This window comes from Macaca thibetana, chromosome 2, assembly GCF_024542745.1.
Source record: "Macaca thibetana thibetana isolate TM-01 chromosome 2, ASM2454274v1, whole genome shotgun sequence".
In the NCBI taxonomy this organism is placed as follows: Eukaryota; Metazoa; Chordata; class Mammalia; order Primates; family Cercopithecidae; genus Macaca; species Macaca thibetana.
The window spans coordinates 120,844,096-120,869,349 of NC_065579.1; the positions used below are offsets into that span (position 1 = coordinate 120,844,096).

Consider the following 25,254-nt stretch of genomic DNA (forward strand, 5'->3'; position numbering starts at 1 on the left):
GTGCAGCCCGGTAAGGATCATCCTACTTATATATCCCAGCAGGCTGCAAAACACTTCAGTTCCCTTCGAAGTGAAATTGTGATGGCAACTGATGCGCTGCGACGCATGACGCACATGTGGTCTGTGAGGAGCTGGCATTCCTATCTCTGCTTTAAATATGCCTGTTGAGTGAGAGCAGGCAGGAACGGAGCCCAAAATGGTAGCAGCTGAGGGTGTGGTCAGTTTTATTTTTTTCTTACATAAAAATATAATTAAGAGCCAGTATTTCCTCACACACGCTGAAGTTAATAATTCACAAACCAACTAACATTCATCAAGGATCAGAAAATTTAAAGGTTGTTTGCACAAACACTCCTGTTCTTGCTCTTACTTAACAGCTGGTTTATTTAACTGATGGCTGCTGTTGCCACTAGGGCCAGGTGGCACTTCAAATTGCTATCTGTTGAGCCAGACACACCACGACCTGGGTCATTTGCCCTCTGGATCCCATGGTATCCAAACTCCCGTGCTTAGTTTTGCCTCTCAGACGAAACAGATAATTCTGGCAAGGCAAAAATACAGGATAAGATGATCCTAGTTTGCTGGTAAAACATTACTGTAATCATGCTCTCCCTTTTCTAATCCGGCCCCTCCAAATGGACAATCCCCGAAGATGCCAAGACACAATGGAGCAGCAGGTAGGGCTGGAATAACCTCAACCAAGAGACAAACTGCCTGGACTTCAGACCAAGGTGTCTTATTACAAGGAGAAGGTAAGTTTCTATACCTCCGTCATCCCTTAAAAAGGAGGGCCCAATCCCCTCTCACTTCAAACCTCATCCTCTCCACCTTTCTTCCTTCATCTCACTTAAGTTCATTCTCTCATTTTTAAAGATGTTATCATCAGAGCCAGAAATGTAAAATCATGCATGGGTGTGTTGGGGAGACACCTATGGGGGAAGAAGCAGGGAAAGTGGCCTGCTGTAGGACAGGAGGATTACCAAACAGATGTTGGTTGTTTCGACGAAAGAAAATTAAACCTCGGGGGTATGAGTTAGCTGCAAAGCCATGGACTTGCTACAAACACAGGACACACAGCCTGGGTTTGTGGGCCTGCAATGGCTCCAAGGCCACATCAATATCTACGTAAGTCTTGCTAAAGAGGTTACACATTAACCATGGCACAACTCAAGGAAAATCCTATCACCTCCACCATCTCCACACCTTTTATTTCCCGCCTTTGAAAGAACTTTCTGCAAGTTGCTACCATGGAATTGGAAATAAATGGAGATAAATCCAGTTTTTGGTTCTATGTTTTTGTTTTTAATACACAACTAATTTCAGTGCATGCAGATGGTCCTGAAAAGGTAACCAGTTAACCCCAATGGGGCAGAAAATAACAGTTAACTCAAAACGGCAGATGTGTAGGACAGCCAACCCATGATTATCTCGACAGGTGTGTGTAGGCAGGAGCTTCAGGGACATGAGAAAGCAGTGTCCCGGATAGATACTATCAAGGAAGAAAATCCAACGGTAACTCACAGTTAGTTTGGAAATAAGCACACAGGTGTTTATTATGCACTTGCTGTGTGCCAGGAGGGCCACACAGGTCAATAAGGTAGGCTCTGCCATCAGGGAATCTGCCCTCACATTTAAGACTCCAAAGCAATTCCCTCCAACGGCTGTTCACAATGCAGATTCCCAGGTCCTGGCACCATAAACTCTGACTAGAGGACTAACAGAGGCTACCATGTCATTATTATCTCACTTGTCTAGACAGTTCAGCCCGCTGACCATCTCCCTAACTCATGGATCTCCAAGGGTCTCCACTGAGAGGGTCAGCTTTTTTTTTAGTATGTCCCCACAGGCCTTTTCTCAAGCTCACAACCACCCTCCTGTCAGTTCATCTAGAATGGGACTAAGGAGTAGGAAATTAAAAACAAAACTCAGAAAACCTGACCCTCTACACCAGGCCTGCAGAGATTTAGTACTAACTCCCTGAGTAGCTCAATGAGCCATTTTCCTTCTGGTTTCTTGCTCTAAAGGAAACCACTGCAGGCCTCGGCTCCCTTTCCCATTAAAAGCCACTAGGGCTATAGTTTTCAATTAGCTCTGTCAGCCCACCACCCTGCAGCCGCCCAAGTTCAATACGTCCTCCCTTCCCCCAGCTTCTGGTCTCTACCAAGCACTTCACACCTCCCTATTGTAAACCTGTCCAGAGCAATTACCCTGCCTGCACTTGGACAGCCTCAATACTGAACTTCTGTCTAATTTATAGCTGCAAAGCTCCATCGGCAAAGGCAGACCTGCCCTGGAACAGAGGAAATGCAGAGAAGTCAGGCTCTTCCATAAATGCATATGCACAGCCAATTTCCTTAGGTTACAGGAGAGCAAATTCTCCCATTCTCCTAGGGACACTGTGTAATAAGCTCCCCTAGAGTGTCTGTAGTCTGGATTCACTGCAAGGAAAACCACTACTCTTTCCTGCCACATTTTCTTTTTCCCTTGAGACTGCAAAAAGAGGGGCGAGTTATCAGGCAAGTACTGTGCATTACACTTCTACCTAAAGATCTTAGAAGTCTTAAAGATAAAAACTCTTCTTGCCTGAGGAAGATAAAGAAAAGTGCACTACCAACCAGGGGAATACCCCAAGCTGTTTGAAATTGTTCTTTCTAAACATGCTCTGCTTACCACTGAGCAATAAAAAGACAAAGGACTCAATTAAAATACAGGTAAAGAAACCGAACAGACATTTCTCCAAAGAAGATATACAAATGGTCAATAAGCATATGAAAAGATGCTCGGTGTCATTAGTCATTAGGGAAATGCAAATCAAAACCACGAGATACCACAACACACCCACAAGGATGGCTAAAATTAAAAAAGACAGATAATAACAAGTGCTGGTGAGGTAGTGCAGAAATGGGAACCTTCATACCCTGCTGGTGGAAGTGCCATGTGGTGCACACAGCCTCTCCACAAAACAGTCTAGCAGTTCCTCAAAAAGTCAAACATAGAATTGCCATATGACCCAGTAATTCCACTCCTCGGTATATGCCCAAGGTATACACTCAAGTGAAAACATACATTCACCACAAACACTTATGCACAAATGTTCACAGCAGCATTGTTCATTATCACCACAAAAACTTATGCACAAATGTTCACAGCAGCATTGTTCATTACAGCCAAAAAGTGGAAATAAACAAAGTATCCACCAGCTGATGAACTGGTAAAGAAAATACGGTCTCTCCTCATGATGGAAGCATTCTTCAGCCATAAAAATTAATTAAGTACTGATACCTGCTATAATATGGACGAATCATGAAAACACTGTGCTAAGTAATTAAGTAAAAGAAAAGGCCACACATTGCATGATTCTGTTTATATGAATTGTCCAGAACAGACAAATCCATAGAGATAGAAAGTAGATGTTGCCGGGGAATGGGAGGTAGGAAGGATAGGCAAGGAGTGCTAATGGGTACAGGGTTTTATTCCGGGGTGATGAAAATGTTCTAGATTAGTAGTTGCACAACTCTATGAATGTACCAAAAACCCGGAATCCTATCATTTAAAAGGATGAGTTTTGTGGTATTTGAATCACATCTCAATAAAGCTATTTAAAAATAAATAAATAAAGTCCTGTTGCCCACCTTAGCAGGCTGTCAGAATTCCAGACTGAAAATGCCACCTAGCTACTTCTGTACCACAGAAATGCAGAAATAACTGCTCCTCTATGTGCTAGGAGATAAATGAACACCCAGAAGAACACCCAGAAAGAACGTCAGCTTCTTTCTGCTTCACCAAATTGTCCTATACGCTCTCCCATGCTCTGTCCACGAATCCATCAGAGGCAGAAAACCTCAACTAGAGTTTACCCTCCCGCAGAAAACAAAGTCTTGGCATTTTGAAAGAGAATTTCTTTTCTTCCTTTGAGAAATTATTTAATAAGGCTGTGGAAAGCAGGGCTCCCAGTGGCCAGTCATTCAAAAATTAAGACCAAGCCAGAAGGCAGGAGGAAATGTCACCACAATTGGCAGAAAATAAATTAGTTAGATTAAGATTAAGATCTAACCCTTTTCTGTGGTTGGGGCAGGCGGATTTGAGAATAATAGCACACTATTTCTGGAAAGTCCCTCCAGAGTAAAAGCTGGGAGGGTGGGGGTGTGAGACTATATGCTTCAGTGTTAGATTAGTATTTGTTGAAGTTGATTGAAAACAGAATAAATGGCCAGCGGTCCCCCTGACCCAGCACAGGTATGCCAGTCCTCTGTGGCTGAGGTCCCTCTGCATTTCAGACCACAACTCAGCACTGCCCTCACCAGCAAAGTTAAACGGGAAGGCCCAAAGTCTAATGGGGCCAGGATGCTACACAACATCAAAGAGATTCCAGTTGCTCCCCTTGTGCCATAAACTCTTTCACCCAGCATCATTCACACTTTCAGAGTGCAAAGTTCACTCTGATATTGGTGGCTTTCTCACTTTGTAGCTTTTTTGGCAAGTGCCCCTTGGCCTGGTTGTTCATTAATATATAATCAGAACATTAAAAGCATTGTTTCACCTTCTAGGGAGGCTGTGCCCAATTTAATAAAGCCGACATTGTCCCTAGGGTGGGAGGAACCACCTGGAAATTGGCAGAGAATTCAAAGATGCACAGACCGGAGGGTGTATGTACACACACAAACACACACACACGCATGCACACAGAGTTAAGTATTTCACAAGATGTTTTTTATATTCCCCATGGCAAAGGGGCAAAATTAAAATGCTTCTGTCACCACAGAAACTGACCTGGCATTTCTTTCCCTTAATCCTTTCAATACCAAATTACTCCTTACCTTCAAAACCTTTACAGGAAGTAGTGATCTTTGTGGCAGGAAGACAAAGAAATGAGAAGGGACGTCTAAAACCCTATCACAGTTATCTGTGAGAAAGCTAGTCCAGTGCACTACTTTTACTTTTCAAATCACATGCACACAATGACAACTCACTTTCGAGACCATGTTTACTTTGCTGAAAGCCACATTCTAAACATGGGCTCGCTTGCAGAAGGGAAGCAGCTTACAATTCAACCTTGTTTATGCTCCAAGTAGGTTTGACAGAAAAACCACATCAATTTGTTTTAAAATAATTTCCATTTGCTGGAAGCTGTTCCTGAAAGGTTCTCAGCCACGCTAATCTGCGCTGATTCCTACCAGCTGCAGGTACCAGGCACCCTGGCCACAGACAGGGCAGCCTGGGCACAGGCAGGCTGGCTCTGCAGAGGGCTGCAGCAGTACGGGATCCACAGAGCCACTGCCACAGTCCCCTCCAGAATACGCAGTCCACATCGGTTTAAGAAGAACCCAAACACATATCCTGGTTCAGAGTCAAAGCGTGTGACATGCCTGTTGGGAGTACAGTTTTCTATGCAATCACACCTGTGCTCTCTCAGAAACACAGCTTCTCTAGTACCAGAGAGATGTACTGTGTTCAAGCCCGAAGTCCACAGTGGAGGACAGCAGATGATTTACTCGGCTGAGCATCAAAAAAGGAAGGAAACTCAAAAAGGAAATATCTGGGAGTACCCTACGTAAAGTCTTCAGCCTCACCATTCAAAGAAATGCAGATTAAAATAATCCAAGGCAATTTCCATCCATTAAACTGGTACATGATTACAGAAATAAACAGCATTTAACGTTTGTGAGGGTGTGGGACAAGCACAAGTTCACACATAAGTTGGCAGCCTCTTTCTTGGGGTGGTGGTACCTGAATTATTAAGAATCTGCATACCCAGGGCTATCTGAATTGGGTAACTCATCCTAAGGAAATAAATGGCTAAACATTTATGCATAAGGATGTCTATCAAAGCTTAGGAAAAAGCCTAAATGCCCAGTATCAGAGAAACTTTACGAGTTTCAAGTAAGTTTTGTAATAATTCATTACACAATAAATATTAAAGCATATTTTAAAAACTGTTTAAAGTCAGGCAAAATATTCAAGACATTGAGTCTTTAAAATATAACTGAAATAGATATTCAGCCTCAGACATTACTGGAAATTTATACACCAAAGTGATAATATTTATCACTGGATAATGAAATCAGTTGTTTTTCTTTTGCACTTTCTTTATTTGATAAATGCCTAACATTTGTCACCAGAAAATAATAAAGACATAGTAACTAGGCTAAGAGATCAATAGCACCCCCTCCAGCACCCCCCGTATGGCCACCAAGAGAGTGATCTGCCTAGACTATTCCAGCTCACTGGGGCCAAAAGGCATCACAGTCCAAGATCTCGACAGCCATTAAAAGAAACATGTGAGGCCGAGCTCATCAGGCAGAGCACAGCTTCCACTGCCCCTTGCTAGCACGCCTGGGAGACTGCCCAGAGAGGAGCTCCGCGAGCTATGTTAGCAGTGCTCTCTCTGCCATGGATGGAGATCATGCATGTCTGATGATGGGGTGGGGGCCAATGTCTCACATCTGAGGTCCACGCTAAAAAAGCCCAGATTTAGAAGTGTATCTGCCTGAAGTCTCCTGCCATAGAAGCTTCTATCAATTTACGTTGTTACTTGGGCTGGGTCCACAGAAGGCAGGGTAACCTGTCCTTAGTGTTCTTACAGCTCCCTGTGGTCAAGGAAAGCAGTCTTTCTCTCTGCCAGCAGCAAAGAGGGAGAAAAGCTACCTTGGCCTGGTCATCCTTTTTGTCAAAGCAGAGGCCTGAGCAAAGTAAGAGCTCAAGCAACCAAAACCAGCTGCCTGGCGAGGGCTCAGCATAAACTGAGCAGAATAACCACAAGGGGAAGGGTGTCTAGACAGCCTCGGTCTATGGAAGAAGCCACCCTCCCCTGCAGTGTCAACTCTGGAAAACGAGGCTCCAAAACGCGGCTCCAGCAAAAGAGCAGATGAGAGACCATGTCAACAGCTGGGAAGGGCACCACGGGCTCCCTCGCCAAACGCAACACAGAGGAGAGCGGCTGAGCCTGGCCCACCTGCCAAGGACAGCCACCAGCGATCCAGCAGAGATGCAGCAACCGAGGACCCTATGTGGGGACAGTTCACACGCACTGCTTAAACTACAACGCCACTTCAGTGACAGTTCTTGCATATGGGACTTTTCCAAAATTCAGAGGGACCAAAAAGACCGCCTATTCTAAATGTAGCAGGTAAACAGCCTGTCATCTTTTCAACTTCGGTTCTGTTTGTTTCTTCTTCCTTTCCATTCTTCTAAGTTTCTCAATACTTAAGAGACTTTGGTAGAGGGTGGTGAGGGGTATAGGAAGCTACCAAACCAGCAAGGTATATTCAGGAAATACACAGATGAAGCCTGGGAGGTCTAAATTCTATCTGGCAGAGGTATTTCCATAGGACGTATAGGACTCTATAAAATGAATGCCACTATCTGTATCTACACTGATATCTGTCATGAGCATTTAATGTGTCACAGGCTTCATGCTAGATTCTGGGAATACAATGGTGGATTGGAAACAAAGCCAGTCCCTGCATTCAGGGAGCTTATAGACTAATGGGGGTGGCAGAAATGAATCAAACAGTCACACAAAACTTCTGTACATAGCACTGCAAAATCCTCACGATGGCAATCTAACTTAAAGGGAACCTCAGCCATGGTTTCTACGGGGAGAAACGTTTAAGACAAATGAACAGAAATCTGCAAGGCAAAGAGGGAAGAACCGTTCTCCAGACAGAGGAAATGATGGGTGAGGGACATGGGACATGGTGGTATTTAAAAAGTCTTAAAAAAAGCCCCACCTGGTGGCCGGGGCAGGTGGAGCCAGGTAAGAAGTGTGATGAAGGGCAGGTGGACAGTAACAGCTTTAAGCAGTGGGATTCATGTGCTCCAATTTGTGACTCTGCAAAGACCTCTACAGCTGGGGGCAAGGGGTTGCAAACAGATGTGGGTAAAAAGCTCTCTCCTCCCGCTAAAGTCTGCATAACAAAGTGAAATAGTAATGACAGAAAAAGTTTAACATAAAATGTATCCTACAGGCCAGGCGTGGTGGCTCACACCTATAATCCCAGCATTTTGGGAGGCTGAGGCCGGCAGTTGCTTGAGCCCAGGTGTTCCAGACCAGCCTAGGCAACATGATGAAACCCTGTCTCTACCCACAAAAAATACAAAACTTAGCCAGGCATGGTGATGCACACCTGTAGCCTCAGCTACTCAGGAGGCTGAGGTGGGAAAATTGCTTCAACCTGCGAGGCCAAAGTTGCAGTGAGTTGAGATAACACCACTGTACTCCAGCCTGGGTGACAGATTGAGACTCTGTCTCAAAAAAAAAAAAAAAGGAAAAATTATCATACGAAATTATTGATAAATTCCACCTTTCTCCTTCCATCTTGCTGCTACATCCCTTTTCTTTTGAATAAACGGTGGGGGCAGTGGGTCACTGGTGGCCACAGCACTCTCCCAGGACTACGTACATCTTACAGCACCACAAATCCAAGACATGCCAAAGATTTCAGGCGGTGCATAAACTCCATCAGCAGGCTAAACTGTTTATATGTTCTTGAGTTAAAAATACACCACTTGGGTCAGCGTTAACACCAGGGCCTTATCACCAAGGCTCTCTGTGAGCTGGTTGCACAAGGCTGGACCATGACTCGCCCATCTTTCAGATGTGTCTCAATCTGCAAATTATCTAATGATACATCAGTAAGATGATAATAAAGCCAACAAATATACACGCATTTGAGAAAAACACTTTCCAAACCCAAGGATACTTTACTGTTTATAAATAGTTTACTTTTTTTGATCCCCAAGCATATAATATTCACAGTTGCTCCAGAAACCAAAGCAACATGGAACAGGAACACAAACCACAACCTAACAGAAACAATAAACAACAGATGGCAAAACATATGTGCATGTTACCACCCCCTTTACCAAAGAGGCAAACCAAAAATGGATCTGACACACACGCCTACCAACAAAGAAACACACTCTTCCAGATCACATTCAAGACACCATGTATGGAGCACCAGCTGTACAGCCAGAACTACACTAGGTGCTTCAAGTCACCAAAGACCAATCGTTGGCCTCCAGGAATTCAGAGACGTCAAAGGGAGGCAAGAAAGAAGGCAGTCCTGGTCCTACCATATTTTCTTCTAAATATGTACATGCAGGTCTGAATTTTAACTCTGGCAACTGCTAGACGCTAAGCAAGTTATTCAACTACTCTGGGTCTCATGTATACATCAGAGACAATATTTTTCATCAAGTTAAGAGAGTGGTGATTAGTTAACACAGATATATCCTGCTGCAGAAAGGTACACTGCTATTATTGTGATAGTTATAATAATAATATTATAGCTAACCTTCCTCAAGCTTCTGCTTGTGTGGTAGGCCATGTGTTAAATATTTCTTTTTTTTCCTCATAACAAGCTGAGGGAAGTCAACACTGCAATCACTCCCATTTTACAGAAAAGGAAACTGAAGTGGAGTAAATTGCCAAGGTCACCCAGGCAGCCAGGCCCCAGAGCTGCCTCTTAACCACCCTGCCTCATGAACAGCATGGCTGCTGCATCCCCACAATCATGGCCCCTCATAACTAGATGCCTGGAATGCAGGACTCTGAGAAAACAAGGACACAACATTATCTTCCCCCGAAGACCCTGAAATACTGCACTGCCCTGGGCTTTTCACTGGTGAGCAAGGCACCTGAACTTATTAAACGAGCTCAAGACAAATGCTTAAATAAATTCTGATTCTCATGTCACAGCTGACTCAACTAATGATCCTGAATAGTTGATGTTTATGACTTTTTAAAAATGTCTCAAAACAACGGAAAAGGGTCCCAGTAAGTAAGTGTGGCTATCGTATTGTTTTCCATGTATGGACATGTCTATTTTAGGTATCACAGACTCATGTCCAATCACTCTGCCAATTTCATCTCAATGCTAATATTTTAAACTCTGACTAGAATTTTCCAACTACACTGTAACTTTAAGCTTTTGTGTTTCTTCTACATTTAAAAAGAATGCCATTTCCCAATATATAACTCCCAGATGTAGAATTCACAGATGATTCATCTCACAGAACAAGTGTTCTGAGACATCAGCTCCAAATAGAGGAAAAACTTGGAATTCCCTTCACCCTCAAAGTAAGAACTCGCCTAGATCTGCTTTGCTCAACAAAGTTTGTTTTCAATTATATTTCCAAATTCTTCTAACAATAACTCCACGGCGTCTGGCACCAACACATCTGATTCTTTGAAGTGGTTCTCAAGCAGAAAGTAAAAAATAAGGAGAAATGGGAAAGGAAGAGAGGACTATCCATAATTTTTGTTTTAGGTCAAATATTCTCTCCAAAAGTTCTGACATATAAAATCAGACAAACCACAAGCTATGACTTCTCATTGAGAGGCCACACTGCAAGAAGCAACAGCAATTGAAGAAAGCCTCTGCATTTAGCCGCTGGCTCCAGAGGGGAAAACAGACCCTTGGTACAAAGAAAATGGCCTTTTACTCCTTATATTTAAATTCCAAAAACACTCCTATGAAGTCCTCCACACAGGCCAATCAGGAACAATTACACTTCAGGGGTAAACCTCAGAACCCCTTAGAGAAACAATGAAACTGGGGGATCCGTTCTGCCCTGAAAGAATGTACCAAGCTCCAAGACAAAGTGGTAAGGTAATAAACAAATAATTATCAAGGGATTCCGAGGTACATGAAATTGAATGATCCCTGCTGCTTTCAACTCTAAGTGGAGAGAAACACACACACACACACACACACACACACAGAGGGATGTGTGAAAAGTTACCTAATCTGATAGACTCAGAGATTCCTCTGGGAGAGGACAAGATGTAAACAATAAATTCACCAGAACGAGACCAAGTGAGTAACAGCGAGAGTGTGTGACACTGACACACGGGGCCCGAGGAAGGGTGGGAAGATAGATCATTTGGCCTGTTTTGAGCTCAGAAAGCACAATGGAAAAAGGTCATCTTTGGGTCTTAAAGGGAGAATTTTTTTTGTAAAGTCTAGTTTTTTGGACACTCTATTCCTAAAGTGGTCCCTAATTGTTGTTAAACTTCTGTCAAGAAGTTCCAAACCACTAATTGTTCCTCCAACTTCATTGGATTTTAGCTGTATCCCCAAACAAAACTCCAAATTCCAAGAATTTGTTCCGAAAAAAATAAAAATAAAAAAAAATTTTAATCTGGAAGTTTCATTTTATGAAAATTCACATGATAAAGAATGAGCGGAAGGAAGAGAAAAGCCCAAGAATTTCCAATGAAGGCACTAACAAATTCCACGTGGAAGAAAAGTGGACATCCAGAACAAAGAAAATAAAAGCTTCTAGATTCTCCGTAAGTATTTTAAGAAGTCCAATTACTGTCATAATGGTCAAGATTTTCAAAAACAGTGTGTAACTAAGAGGTAACCAATGCAAATTTAATATGAATTTGGCCAAAAACAGAGTCAGACTTCAAAATTAGAAAAAGAAGCCACAGCCGGGCGCGGTGGCTCACGCCTGTAATCCTAGCACTTTGGGAGGCTGAGGTGGGTGGATCACTTGAGGTCAGTCATGAGTTCGAAACCAGCCTGGTCAACATGGTAAAATCCTGTCTCTACTAAAAACACAAACAAACAAAAAAAAATTGGCTTGGTGGCAGGCGCCTGTAATCCCAGCTATTTGGGAGGCTGAGGCAAGAGAATCACTTGAGCCGGGAAGGCGGAGGATGCAGTGAGCTGAGATCACACCACTGCACTCCAACCTGGGCGATAGAGTGAGACTCTGTCTCAAAAAAGAAAAAAGAAGCCACTAGGCTGTACACGTTAATTGGCTGAGTTTCCACCTTGAAAGGGACACACAAAAGATCTCCCTGGTAAAAGGGATGGCAAGCTGGCCCAAAAAGAACAGGCAGTGCAGTGAGTAGCTGCCCTTCCTGTTGGCCATGACTATAGAATGTGACAGGCGGCCCATCCAGTCCTTAAGGCAGTTTCCCAGAATCACTTACAACTTTACTTATCGCAAGTATTCATTGAAGGACTGCCTGAGAAAGATGCTGCCTGCAGTGGCCCTGAGAAAGGACTCTTTGGGAAAACATGCCTGTAATTTATTTTCCTGTTTTTCTTTTTAAATTTTTATCTAAGTTCTTAAAAAGCTAAATCAAAGATCTAAAGTGGATCTGCACTAACCTCCATAGTTTTCTTTGGGCCAGAGGGAAAAAGCAGGTAAAAATGAAGGAAAGCACCCCTTTCTTTGTGGAGTATTCACTCCTCCTCAATAACATCTAAAGGCTCACAAAAGGGTCCCTCATTGAGACTCTGCATGCACACACCCTTTTATCTCTTTGCTGCTTATGGTATCCATCTGAGAATTTCACTCAGAAGTAGCAAACATTGGCCCAGCATGGTAGCTAACGTCTGTAATCCCAGCACTTTGGGAGGCCAAGGCAGGAGGATCGTTTGAGCCCAGGAGATCAAGACCAGTCTGGGCAACATAGCAAGACACCATCTTTGCAAAAAATAAAAACTAGCCAGGGCCGGGCGCGGTGGCTCACGCCTGTAATCCCAGCACTTTGGGAGGCCGAGGCGGGCGGATCACAAGGTCAGGAGATCGAGACCACGGTGAAACCCCGTCTCTACTAAAAATACAAAAAATGAGCCGGGCGCAGTGACGGGCGCCTGTAGTCCCAGCTACTCGGGAGGCTGGGGAAGGAGAATGGTGTGAACCCAGGAGGCGGAGCTTGCAGTGAGCCAGGATCGCGCCACTGCACTCCAGCTTGGGCGACAGAGCAAGACTCCGACTCAAAAAAAAAAAAAAAAAAAAACTAGCCAGGTATGGCCAGGTGCGGTGGCTCACGCCTGTAATCCCAGCACTTTGGGAGGCCGAAGCAGGCGGATCACGAGGTCAGGAGATCGAGACCATCCTGGCAAACATGGTGAATCCCCATCTCTACTAAAAATAAAAATAAAAAAAATTAGCAGGGCATGGTGGTGGGCGCCTGTAGTCCCAACTACTTGGGAGGCTGAGGCAAGAGAATGGCGTGAACCCGGGAGGCAGAGCTTGCAAGGAGCCGAGATTGCGCCACTGTACTCTGGCCTGGGCGACAGAGCAAGACTCCGTCTCAAAAATAAAAAACAAAAAAAACAAAAACTTGCCAGGTGTGGTGGCAAGTGCCTGTAGTCCTAGCTACTTGGTAGACTTAAATGGGAGGATCGCCACCGCACTTCAACCTGGGTGACAGAATGGGACCCTGTGTGTGTGTCTCTCACACACACACACACACAGAACGTTTAAGTAAGTATCCTAGACACAGATCAATTTACTAATTCTTACCATCCAATGAAATGTAAGTTTACTCCCTTTTCGCTTCAATTAGAATAGAATCATGAACCTAAAAATGAGGGGTCTTAGAAGTTATACATCCCTTTACAGACAGGAAATTAAGTGACTAGCCCAAGGTTATGCTGCCAATCAGTGGCAGAGCTAGGACAAAACCCCAACGTCTCCTGAGGCCCGGCCATGAGCTAGTTTCCCATTCTACCACATCCCCACTTTCATGACTTTAAGAAAATTAATTTTTTCCTCTCAGGTAAATCATTTTTATGCCTCTTTGGTCACGCACCCCTTTAAGAAACTCCGTGAAAACGTGGTCTCCTTTCTGTCCAGAAAGACGTTCTGCGCACCAAGACTTCTCATAAAGTTTCCCCCAAGTAAATAATAAGGTCAGCAATCTTTATTTTAAGATAGTAAGGAACTGAGTATAATTTACTCATTTCTAAGTATTGTTTCAAATGCCCTTGTGAAAGAATCCAAAAATCTCCACAGAAGACTCTGATTTTTCTAATGGGTAAAGCACAGCCCTGGATAAGGCCAAACCACCCAAAGCGAAGAGTCCTACACAGACTCCAAATCTGAGAAAACAATCAGAGGAATTTGGGATGAGGCAGACCGTAGTGACTACAGGCCATGTCAGCTTGTTTTCTGGATCTCCCCTCCTCCAAGATGGAAGGAAACCCTGCTCCCTTCCAGCGGCAGCCTCTGCATCCATCACTTCATTGCATCAACAATCCACTTCCTGGAAGCAACGAGCTCTTCTGACTGTTTATAAGTTTTGCAAGCACTGTGAGCTTGTGTGCCAGAAACTCACACCAGCCCAGGTGGAGGGAGGAAACCACAGACACACAGAAAAATTCTTCTTAATTCAAAATAAAACGAAAACTAAGACGGAGGCATGATGCTGGGTCAAGGTACCACCACACTGCTAAAACCAGATGAAAGAATGGTGTTCTCCCAATTTGCAAAACAGCACTGAATTTCATAGTCTCTCTCAATACCAAGCTTTTCTGCCCCATAATTTTAAAAAATGCACTGGAGTGTGCTTCCACTTTTCTAAACAGAGAACCCACTGTAAATGGTGTCTAATCGGATATCATATAAATTTAATTAAGCTTCATAGATCCACCAGTTTAACCTGACCATGTTGGACAGCTTTTAAAGCCACTGAACACTCCATAATCTACCTGGAATTTGATTTTCACAGATAGAAGATGGAAGTCACTCCAAAAACTAGGATAAAGTGAATGGAATTTGGAGGACTAGTAATTCCCATTCAGATTCCTAAATGAAGCTGCAGCTAGCACAAAATCCATTCTAAAGGAGCCCCCTCACCAACAAAGTACCAGACTGAGGAGAAATTAAACTACGGACTTTTATAAAGTAAAACAAACCTTTCAGCAGCTACTTGGAGAAAGCATTTTCAAATCTGTGTGAAGTTTAAATCAAGCACAGAGGGTTCCAGGAACCTAGTTCTTTGCTTTTTGAGGATTTTCTTACAGGCTGCCTCTAACTCTATTTAAAGCAGCCTCAAGTAGCCACAGCTGGAGGGTCAGGCCTTACAAAGTAAACAATAGTTAACTCAATTCAGACTCATGACTTAACTACAACCAATGGCTAATTATTCCTCTACTAAACAACAGTATCTGAGACATCACTTTTTAAATGATCTAGTCCATTTCTAATTATGTTTGTTCACTAATGGATTTTAATCAACAATTAATAGCCTGGTAGAAACCTCCCAAGTAAGAGCTATGGGGAGAAAGTGGAAGGTTAATCAGAATTGCACATTCTGGCAAACGAGCGGCACAAAAGAGCTTGCTAAACACCTCCTACAAAAGAAAAAAAAATCTGTATTTTGAGAACATACAAACTAGGGTGCACACAGTATGTGCCCAATAAACATTCTGTAAATATATAGCTTACCAGAACGCCCTTTGGAAAAACACAGTTAAAATGAATGCCAATTTTTTCAAAACTTCCAATTTCTTAAAACCACCCTACAGTAAATAGTATGGTATATAAATTACATCTCAATAAAGCTGTTAATTAAAAAAAAAAAAACCAAACTCTACATTTGCAGATAAAATGATAATGTCTTTATTTCCAAAAAAATAATAAATAACATGGAAGGGCAGAAGCATATTGGGAAATAGATCAAATAAGACAGTTGATGATTGTTGAAGGTGAGTGACAGGTACCTAGAGTTCATTACATTCTGTCCACTTGTGTAATATTTACGTTTCTCCATAATCATAAGAAAAAACACTCCATAGCAACAGAAGTGAGTTAGTTTATTTAAACTACCTGGCTGCGTATCAAATGTTCCCTTAATTCAAAATTTTTTCTAAAAACTATGTATTTCAGATCATCTCACAAGAAAAAGAAGCTGTATCTGCAACAGCCTGCTTCCTAATCAGTTGTAAGTTTTCACTAAGCAGAGCCCAGCCTGTTAATTTCTTGTTATCCAGCCCAAAGTGCTAATGCTTGAGAGACAAATGCTTTCAAACAAAAGAGCACTGGAACTACAAGATTTGAAACAACAGCAAGATTATCTATCCTCCAATTCAGAAGTGTTAAGTCCTTCTCATTGTATCTAACAGGTTATCATCAGGTAGGTAATCCGGAAGAAAAGAATTTCAGTGCAATGTATGCTTTGACCAAGATAAGCAGTAAATTATTTGAATGGCAAATTATAAATTGGTGGAAGAAACAAAACAGGGAGGGGGAAGCTGTTAAATGCTGCATAAAGGAGTCTTAGAAAATAAAGTTGTGAGTTGTTGTCTTTTCTAATCAGCTAAAAAAAAAAAAAGAAGAAAAACCCTGCATTATGTTCATGTGTTTCTCAAAGTCCAGCTAATTCTGCTTGTAAGAGAGACCTTCACTCATTTCCTTCATTTTCTTCCTAATGTGAGATCTTGAGAATGCAGATCATAAAAGATTAGAGATCCGTGCACCACAAAAGTTCAAAAACTAATCAATGCAAAACACTTAAAAAGAGGCCATGCTTTCTTTAAATCCTCTAAACTTCACCTTTTGCCAAAACAAACTGAACAAGCAGTAATTAGAACCTGCATCCTGGTTCATAAGGCAACCAAAATGTATGAGGACTTGCAGAATGAACAGATTGGTTGTTCGCACAATGGGCCTTGCCGGTTATGCTAGATTAAATAGTAATAAAGACGCAAACAATCGTGGCCGTTCATGTAGGCAAGGTTGTGAATTATGGCCATTCACTGAGGAAGGAACTCAGGTACAGGTGCACAAGGAGTGACAGCAAACAGTAAACGGCTTTTCAGGTGGCATCCTTGCCAGATGCCTCAAATGACCCTGTGTTCCCCGCCTGTGTCCCCTACAAAGTTCCTATGCAATTCCAAACAGACCAAAACAAATGAAAAATGTTCTCTGCATACAACTCCACAATTGTCTCCTGTCCTCCCTCCTCCTCCTCCCTCAAGGTTTTCCAAAGAGAAGTGGATACAGTAAGGATTCAGCCAGCCCTAAAGTCTGTAATTTAACCCTGTTTGGAAGAGCACACCTGCATTTTTCCAAGCTATTGACTGAGAGGTGCTACTTGCATCTTGGTAGGGTTCAGTTTCAATGAAACCCTGGGAAATAATAGGATAAAATGATTAGTTTAAGGGCCTCTCACTTCCCTCCCGCCTTCCCATACCTGCCTCCCTTCCAAAAGGATAGTGCTAAACAGACATAACTATTTGTACAACTGGAACAGATTTATAAAATACCTCAATAATTTTTGCTAATTATATAATCTGTTGCAACTGTTCATAGCTTCCTGCCTGTTTGGCTAAGATTTCCAAGGGTACGTGAAGTTCACTTGTGGCACTTCATACATATCACCAGAAACCCATGGGAGAAGGCTGCTTCATACATATCAACAAAACTCACAGGAGAAGGCTGCCTTCTTCCCACCCCAAAAGACTCCTTCATAGCACAAAGGTAAACATTTTCCAGGAGAGCCTTTGTCACCAGCAATCTGGCTTGGAAGCTGAGTGTGGCAGCCTGAGCCTTGTAGTCTCAGCTACTCAGGCAACTGAGACGGGAGGACTGCTTGAGCCCACGAGGCTGAGGCTGCAGTGAGTCTTAATTGCACCACTGCACTCCAGCCTGGGCAACAAAATGAGGCCCTGTCAAAAGAAAAGAAAGAAGAAGAAAGAGAAAGAAAGGAAGAAAGAGAAAGAAAGGAAGAAGGAAGGAAGGAAGGAAGGAAGGAAGGAAGGAAGGAAGGAAGGAAGGAAGGAAGGAAGGAAGGAAGGCAGGCAGGCAGGCAGGCAGGCAGGCAGGCAGGCAAAAGAAAAAAAAGAAAGAAATGGAGAAAGAGAAAAAGAAAAGAAAGAAAAAGAGAAAGAAAGAGAAGAAAAAAGGAAAAGGAAAGGAAGGAAGGAAGGAATCTGGCTTGGAGAGACTGGCTGTGTGATACAGAATAAATTGGAGCTACTGGGGCCTTTAACCTTCAAATTGTGCTCCAGCATCATCACAAAGTTGATGGACCCCTGTTGAGGAACCTAGCTAAATACAGGCATTATCTAACTTTGTCCTCACAACTTCTATAAGATAGAGCATTTTTCTGTCTTTTTAGACACGAAGAGGTTTGCCCAAAATCACACATGTAGCTGTAGACTGGAGGTGCCAGGGATGGACCACAGAATTAACCTTCAACCCCTTTACCACTCTTTAATGAAGACTGTGAGCTGGGTGTGACCACTAGCGGCAAGGGTCCCTACATATTTAACATAGTAAAGGTGAGGAAAGCTTTATCCTCACCCATTCTCTCCCCCAATCAATAACCCAAATGGAGACCAGGGGACAGCTGGGTAGCAAATGCCCACTTAGAAGATATAAAGAACTAAAAGCAGGAAATGAAAAGTATAAAACCCAGTGAAATGGAGAAACAGCTTAAAAACTGAATGACTTCTATGAACAGACTGAAGTTATAACTTGTGTTTCAAAAGACTATGCATAAAGTGCTTGGGTAAAAACCACTGATAACAAATTATACAAAATATATAAGAGTATAGGAATATATAAAGCAAAAAGCCTTTGTATAAGAAAAGTTCACAAACATACCCACCACCCCTACAAAAAAAAGACACAGATTGCCAACTTTCAATTAGAAATTAGACCATTAATAAACTGCAAATTTTTTCTGCAATCTTTATTGATCTATTCATTCTGCTTAATAACAATGGTCATGTATCAAGTACTTCAGCAAAAAACTTCTCAGTCCTAGTCACAATTGGACAATTAATTGGTCAGTCGGAACTGCTCTTCTAAACTGTGCAGCTATATTAAATTATCTGAGCAAAACATAAATGCAGGTCCCAGAGGTAAACTATTATAAAAATTTTAACCGCTGGTCTTCAAAGTCCTCTATTTCTTTGCAGAGGAGATAAGATCTGAGTTTCTTACCAATTTGCACATTTTAACTTGAAACAAAAGCAGAAGATAACCACGTAATTGACATACAAAAACTGAAGCCATGAGGTGCATGGAATGAACCCCAGTGGCTCAGTGTCCTGCTTAAGTCATAAAAAAAAAACAGTAACGGTCCCTAAATTTCCCACAGGCTGGTAAACATTGGAGATTTTTAGATATTTGCCCTTCCCTGCCTGGGAATTTTTCCCCCACCCCTCCTCCCTCCTGTCTCAAGACAATGCCTTCAGCCTTTGAAACTGCATCCATTGTAAACAGCTCTGAATATTAACACGGCCCAGAGTCCCGTTCGCTTTTAAAAGACCCCCAGGGTTTCAAATTGCAGTCACTGAGGAGGGGGAAAGTCCCCAGTGAGTAAATGTCACATAGCTCATTCAAAAGGAATTGAAAGTTAGGCTTGCTCGTGAAACTTAAAGTCCTTCTACCTATGGGGTAGGTCAGAGGAATCCCTTTTATGTTTTAAACAAACGAGGAAAAGAAGAAAAAAAAGACTCTGGTACAACCAACATTCTTTACTGCTTATAACAACTTTCAATTCAATGAATCCCTCTTCTACATTTCCCTCTCCTGTGGATGCCACTTTTTAAATAACCATAGACTATTTTAAACAATCTCCACCCAGCTTTCCTATCTAACAGACCTTCAGGGCTTTAGCAGGTGCACAGCACTGGGCCAGGTGCATTGTTAAGACACACAAAACCCCAGTGCTCTCTCCCGCATTCCTGTCCACCCTGAAAGAGAGGATGCTGAAAAGACTTTGCACCAAGGAGACACCCCTGCAGAAGCGGGAGAGGCCTTTTCATTGTGATCATGGTGTCTGAGGGAGAGAAAGGTCAGCCGGAGGCCGTCCCAATGGACTCAGGGAAGCTTCAGGGAGAACCCAGGCAAAGTAATTAACACTGGAGGGAGGGAAGCTTTCGGCTCATGGTGCAGAGCTGGGGAGATGGGACATGAGGACATCCACTAGCAACCAGCTCTCGTCACACTACACTTAACGTTTCTTCATCTTTCTGAAGATGGTTCCAAGAATTACAGGTGATATATCCAGAAGTCCAAAGTTTGTAAAATCTAGCAACCAAATATAATTATGCAAAAAGACAGCACACTACTTTTTAAAACAGTCCCTTGAAAAGTGGAGCAGGAACAGTTCTGACATGTCCTAAAGGCAAGAGGGACATTGTGTGCCAATACAGAGTTAATTTACACTGGGTGCTGGGGATCTCTGGACACTTCCTACTTTAGCAGTACTCAAAAAGTAGATATTATGGCCACAATTTCATATCAGCAAGACTTAAACAGTGTGTCTTTTTCTCACGACAACCAGTATTATTTGCCAGAAACCTCACCTTACTCAAAAAAAGTTGTCAGACAGCTAGCAACAGACAAGTTCTCCCCGCTCAAGAGGGAAGACACTTGTTGCAAGAGGAAAGGACTCTGAGCTCAAGCTAAAGCTCCCTGAAACTCCAAGAACACTTGCACCTTTCAGACTGTATTCTTGGCAATTAACCTGTATTTAAAATGCTCCCTATTCCAAACAACCCTTTCCCTGTCCCACAAATCGGAAGATGTTCAAAGTCTGTTGAGTTTAAGTGATATGGAGAAGGAAATATTTCAGGACCATCCATCCAACAATCAACTTAAAAAAAAACCATGAATCTCAGTTTAGGTTCTGCAACAATTTGGTGATCTGCACTTTAAATTTAATTTGCATAAACAGGATGGGCAGTATTTTCCAAACCCTTAATTCACAACACCCTGCACACCTGGGCCTTCCAGCACAGCTGTAAAATTTGAAAGACAAAGGCCCTCTTTGCTTCACAAGTACAATGGCAACCACAGTTGGTGTTTATTGTCTAATGCAATCATAAGCACCACTTCTTTGCCAAAACTGGCAAGGTTAGATTTAAGCTAACTGATTTGGTATTGCAAACACATAGTACAAAGAGATCCAAATCAATAAACTCATCTTAATGTGGCTTAGGACAACCACATCTGGTATACACTTTTGTGAATATCCTTGCATTTGAATGCTCTGTCATCTTCGCTCCACACTGAGAACAAAAATCAGGGTTTGTTCTTCCTCTGGGGCCTGCCGGCCTTCCTAAACCCAATCCCAATGGGCTACCATTCAGCTCTCAGAACACTGAAACTAGCAACATTTTGTGATTAAACACTGCTCAAATGTATGGCACAGGTAAGAGTCTAAGGTAAACTGTGTTTAATACTTTTTAAATAGCTCCTGAAGCCATGCTCTCAAAAATAATTTCAAAGAAAGCAAGTATCTGAGTTCTAAGAAGTTCAACTTCTTCTCAGGTTCTGGGAAGTTGGAATAAGGCTTGGCAGTGGCTTGGTGCTATTTATGAATGTGCTAGTTGGACCATGCCAATCTCACCTACGTAATGGGCTGGGAGACTCAAATTATGGCTTGACTACTACAACTATAAGCTATTGTGCTGAATAAGTTATCCTCAGGCCCCAGAAATTCACCAATTATCAGCTCCATTCTGTTTCTTCTATTCACACTGCATTGACATCCACTATTTAAAAGTTTTACTTTTCTTATACTAGGCCTAGAAGCAACTTCCACATTAGATGCACTGTTTACAAAAGAAAAAAAAAAAAGGTCCCATAAAGCCACAGGTCCCCTGCTATCTCAAACCCACAGCCTGAAGTTGTTTGAACTAGCTGCAGTAAATCTAGTTCATGGGTTTATAAACTAGCTCAAAGCATTTTCTAGACACTGTAGGCTTAGAGCGTGTAAACTTGGTGAAACTATAAGATATTTCATTATATCATATACAGACACTTTCTCCCCTAAAGTCTTGCTGAATCTTGGCCAGGAATATAAACCGTATAAATACTCTTATGGAAATTCCAGAATAAGACTCATGGAGACTAATGATTTAAATTCAGAAGTCTGAAGTCTAGAAAAAAAGAACACATTTGCTTGATTTGTCCTTAATCAGAAATAAGATAACTTCACAACTATTTTTCAAAGGATAGCCATTTTGTACTGCCTACTGTGTTGCTACATACTAACCAGAAATCACGCTGCTCGTATCTTAAAATCGAATCAGTCAACACCATAATCAGTATACTAAAGTCTACTGATGCTCAAAATACCCTCTTTGGTATTTATCAGTCATCAAATGTGTGAGTAAAAGAGAAGAACTTCAATTTTGAAGGTATTTATGCCATGTGAAATGTCACTCCTGGGCAACAGAAAGCCTAAAGAAATAACCAGTATGTTTGCTCCAAAAATTAAAGGGCAAGGCAAAGTGGATCTTGTGACCATAGGAAAGTGCAAATAAGAGGACACCCTGTCCTCTCTGGGAAGTTACTGCTGTGGAACTAAATGCCTTCCCCACAATGCCACTGACACATGGCATTGGGAGTCACTCTTCCAACAGGTGAACACTTAAGAAGTTAATCTGATTCTGCCCACATGACTCAATTAAAAAAAAAAACTACCGTATATAAGGGAAAAATCACAATACCCCAGACTAAATAAGATACTACCTAAGGACAATACTGGGCTCTATCTAACAGTACTTAACACAGCTGTGCCTCCACCCTACAATCACTGATTTTCACTAACTCAGTAAATTCCATAGAAGAAGTAGATATTGAAAATCTAACTGTAACTAAAGGGTCCTGGTCGTCTTCAGAACTCTGTAGTACTTGTTGATGGAGCAGTGTCTGGGGCCAAGTTAAAGATTCGTGCCCCATTTTGAGAGGTACAGAATCTTTGCATTTAAAAGGAATTAACTTTTCTTCCCTTCAGAACCCAGGCCACATTTTCTTCAATCAAGCCACAGGTGCTGGTTACAACTTGTGACACCAGTTTTCTCTTTTTAAAACAGCCATAGTCATGCCTGAGGTTACTACGTGCCTTTCCTATGTTCTAGGAAAAATGTCCAATTATTCAACTGAAATGCGGACTATTTAAGCTAGGCCTTTTCTGGAAAGGTACTAATAGTTCTACAGAGATGCTAATTACCGATAACTGAACAGGATTAGACTCATGGACCAGATTTTTTTTAGAAGTAAAAGAAGGCTATTCTATTCTACCATGTTTACAGAAGGCTAATGCCTTTTTTTCCTGCCAAATCTCCTGTAAGAAGTGTCCCACTAAGTCCTAAATATGCCCACATCCTGACAGCACAGAAAAGAGCCTCTTTCGGGTGAAACAAATTGCTTAAATCAGCCAAGACCCCGGCACCCTCTCCTGAAGCAGCATTACTCCAAAACTCATTTGCACCATTTATGGAGGAGAGACTCTTGAGGGTGGGCCCCACCCCACTGGATCAGCAAGTCCAATGGGGCCCCAGGGAACACACAGGAAGGGTCTGGAACACAGTTCCGTATGCCAACCAGGCGGAAAAGGACAAACTCCCAGCACTCACAGGTCGCCAGGAACTGTCAAAGCCCTCTAACTCAGGGGTCCTCGGGGGAAGACTGCCTTCTGCCCCGCAGAGAGGCAAGTCAGGCCACCATGGTCTTTGGGGATCAGGAGACGGCTACACACACTATCAACTAATAAATAATGTAAACTAAAGATTGGAGCCAAAAGTCACCTTCATTCATTACCCACTGGAAAACCAAGGAGCTCAGACACCAAAGAGTTGGATTACAGGAGAGGAAAAGGAAACGCACCCACAGACCCCCACACAGACTTCTTCACACTCTGCTCCAGACGTTTCCCACCCACCCACACGCAAACACACTCAGCTCCAGACTCCCACTCGCTAACTCCCACACGGCCCGCACGACGCGTGCTGGCTAACCCCCAAACCTCTACGACCCACGCTCGCTCGTCTCCAGACCTCACCAGGCATGCTCTTCTCCTCCAGGCTCTCTCGCACGCCTACTCCCCCGGACCTCCTCGCAGGGTCTCCCCTCCGCCAACCCAAGCTGACAATCTTCCAGCACGCACAACTCCATACATACAACCCAGTCCACACCCCCTCCCTGAGTACGAACCCCCGCCGCCCCGTCCCCGAGTGACAGAGCCCCGGGGTGCAAGGAGGGCAGAAAGGGCGGCACTCACAGGCTCCGCGTCCAGGCGGGCAGGTCCCCGGGCAGCGCCGCCAGCCCGCGCCCACCGCAGTCCACCGAGTCCCCAGCGCAAATGCAGGCGGCCGCGCAGGGCGCCCGCGGGCCGGCCGCGGCGGTCGCCGGCTCCAGCCGAAGCAGCAGCAGCCAGGGAAGGAGAAGGCAAGGCGAGCGGCGCGGGGCCCCGAGCGCTCCCCGGACCGGGCGCGCCATCTTGTCTGGAGCGCGCTGCGAACTCCGGGCGCGGGGACTGTGAGGACCCGAACGGCCGCAGACGCGGGCGGGCCCGCGGGGCGCTCCGCTAGGCTCTAGACTCCGCGCCGGGGCATGGCCCCCGCCCCAAGTTCTCTCTGAGGCCGCGGCTCCGGCACTCAGCGGGCCCCCGGTGCCCGGGCCGCTCCGCAGCACCCGGCGGGGGCCGCAAACCCCGCGCCCATCCGGGCCGGCCGGCCCGCCCGCGCTCGCTGCGAACTCTGCCGATTCGGGCAGGGCGTACCCAGGCTGCGCTCCTCGTCCGCCCGGCGCACGCCGAGTGCCGCTACAGACACCGGCCGAGGGCAGTGCTGCCGCTGCGCCTGGAAGGCAGGCGTTCAGCCCCGCAGCCCGAGCTCGTTGCCGGCGGGCATCTTCCTCTCGGCTCAGAGCGCAAAGCCGTAGACCCCGGGCTGGACGGCGCGCGCTAGGAGGTCCCCGTGCGCCTCGCTGTCCGCGCGCCACGGGCAAAGGGCGAGCGCGCGCGCAGCCTTGGGTTCCGCACGGCTCCTCTGCGCAGCAAGAGTCCCGCCGACCTCGCGGCCGAACAATCAGCCGCTTGCTGCTTGCTGCTTGCCTCCCCGCGGCCCAGCCCCGGCCAGTCCCCCAGGCCCCGCCCCCGGCCGCTCTCCCGCACACACCCCCTGGGCTCCGCACCCCGCGGCCGCCTGCCGGCCCACGTTGGACGCTTTGCAACAGCGCCCCGCCACGCCTCCCCGCCTGCTGCTCATTGGCTGCCGGAGTCCACCGTGGCCAGCCTCGAGGGCCATTGGAGCGCTCTTCGTGATCCTGCCCCTCCCGCTTTGCCGGCTACCCCGCCCCCACACTCGTTTCCCACCCAAGGTGTGAAGGGCGGGAGACTGGGAGGAGAAAGGGAGGGACGGCCCCCGCCTCTTAAAGGAGACATGCAGGTTGTTGTTGGAGAACAGGGACGTGGGCTGGGGAAAGGAGGCGTGAAGATATGCCCTCTGCGTCTAGAGGAGGAGAGAAAGTTAAGAGGGTAACGCCCCCGTTTTGGAGCTGTCTGGCCCCGAGGCTTTTTACGTCCTCCTCAGGCTGCAAGCAGGACTGCAGATTAGAAGCAAACCCGCGTTCATTTTCCAGGTGCTTTTCAAGAGCGAAGACACAGGTTTAAAACTTAACACACTTGTTCCTGACTGGGACATCCTTGGTTATTTCATGAGGCGTGGTCCCCTTCCTCCTCGAACAGCCTGGAACATC

The 25,254-nt window shown here is 44.4% G+C and overlaps 1 protein-coding gene across 2 annotated transcripts in view; it reads right to left on the bottom strand.

The window, feature by feature from the left end:
* Positions 1-24,537, bottom strand: part of LRIG1 (leucine rich repeats and immunoglobulin like domains 1) — a 126,730-nt gene extending 102,193 nt beyond the window's left edge. Inside the window, exon 1 of one of the 2 annotated variants that reach the window (XM_050781283.1) lies at positions 24,278-24,537. Coding sequence is in view for 1 of the 2 variants with exons in the window: in XM_050781282.1 (XP_050637239.1) it covers positions 23,777-23,994 (218 nt within the window). In the remaining variant the exon portion in view is untranslated. Of the gene's footprint in view, positions 1-23,776 lie in introns of both variants that reach the window. The other variant, XM_050781282.1, reaches the window with a different exon arrangement.
* Positions 24,538-25,254: the final 717 nt, after the last annotated feature.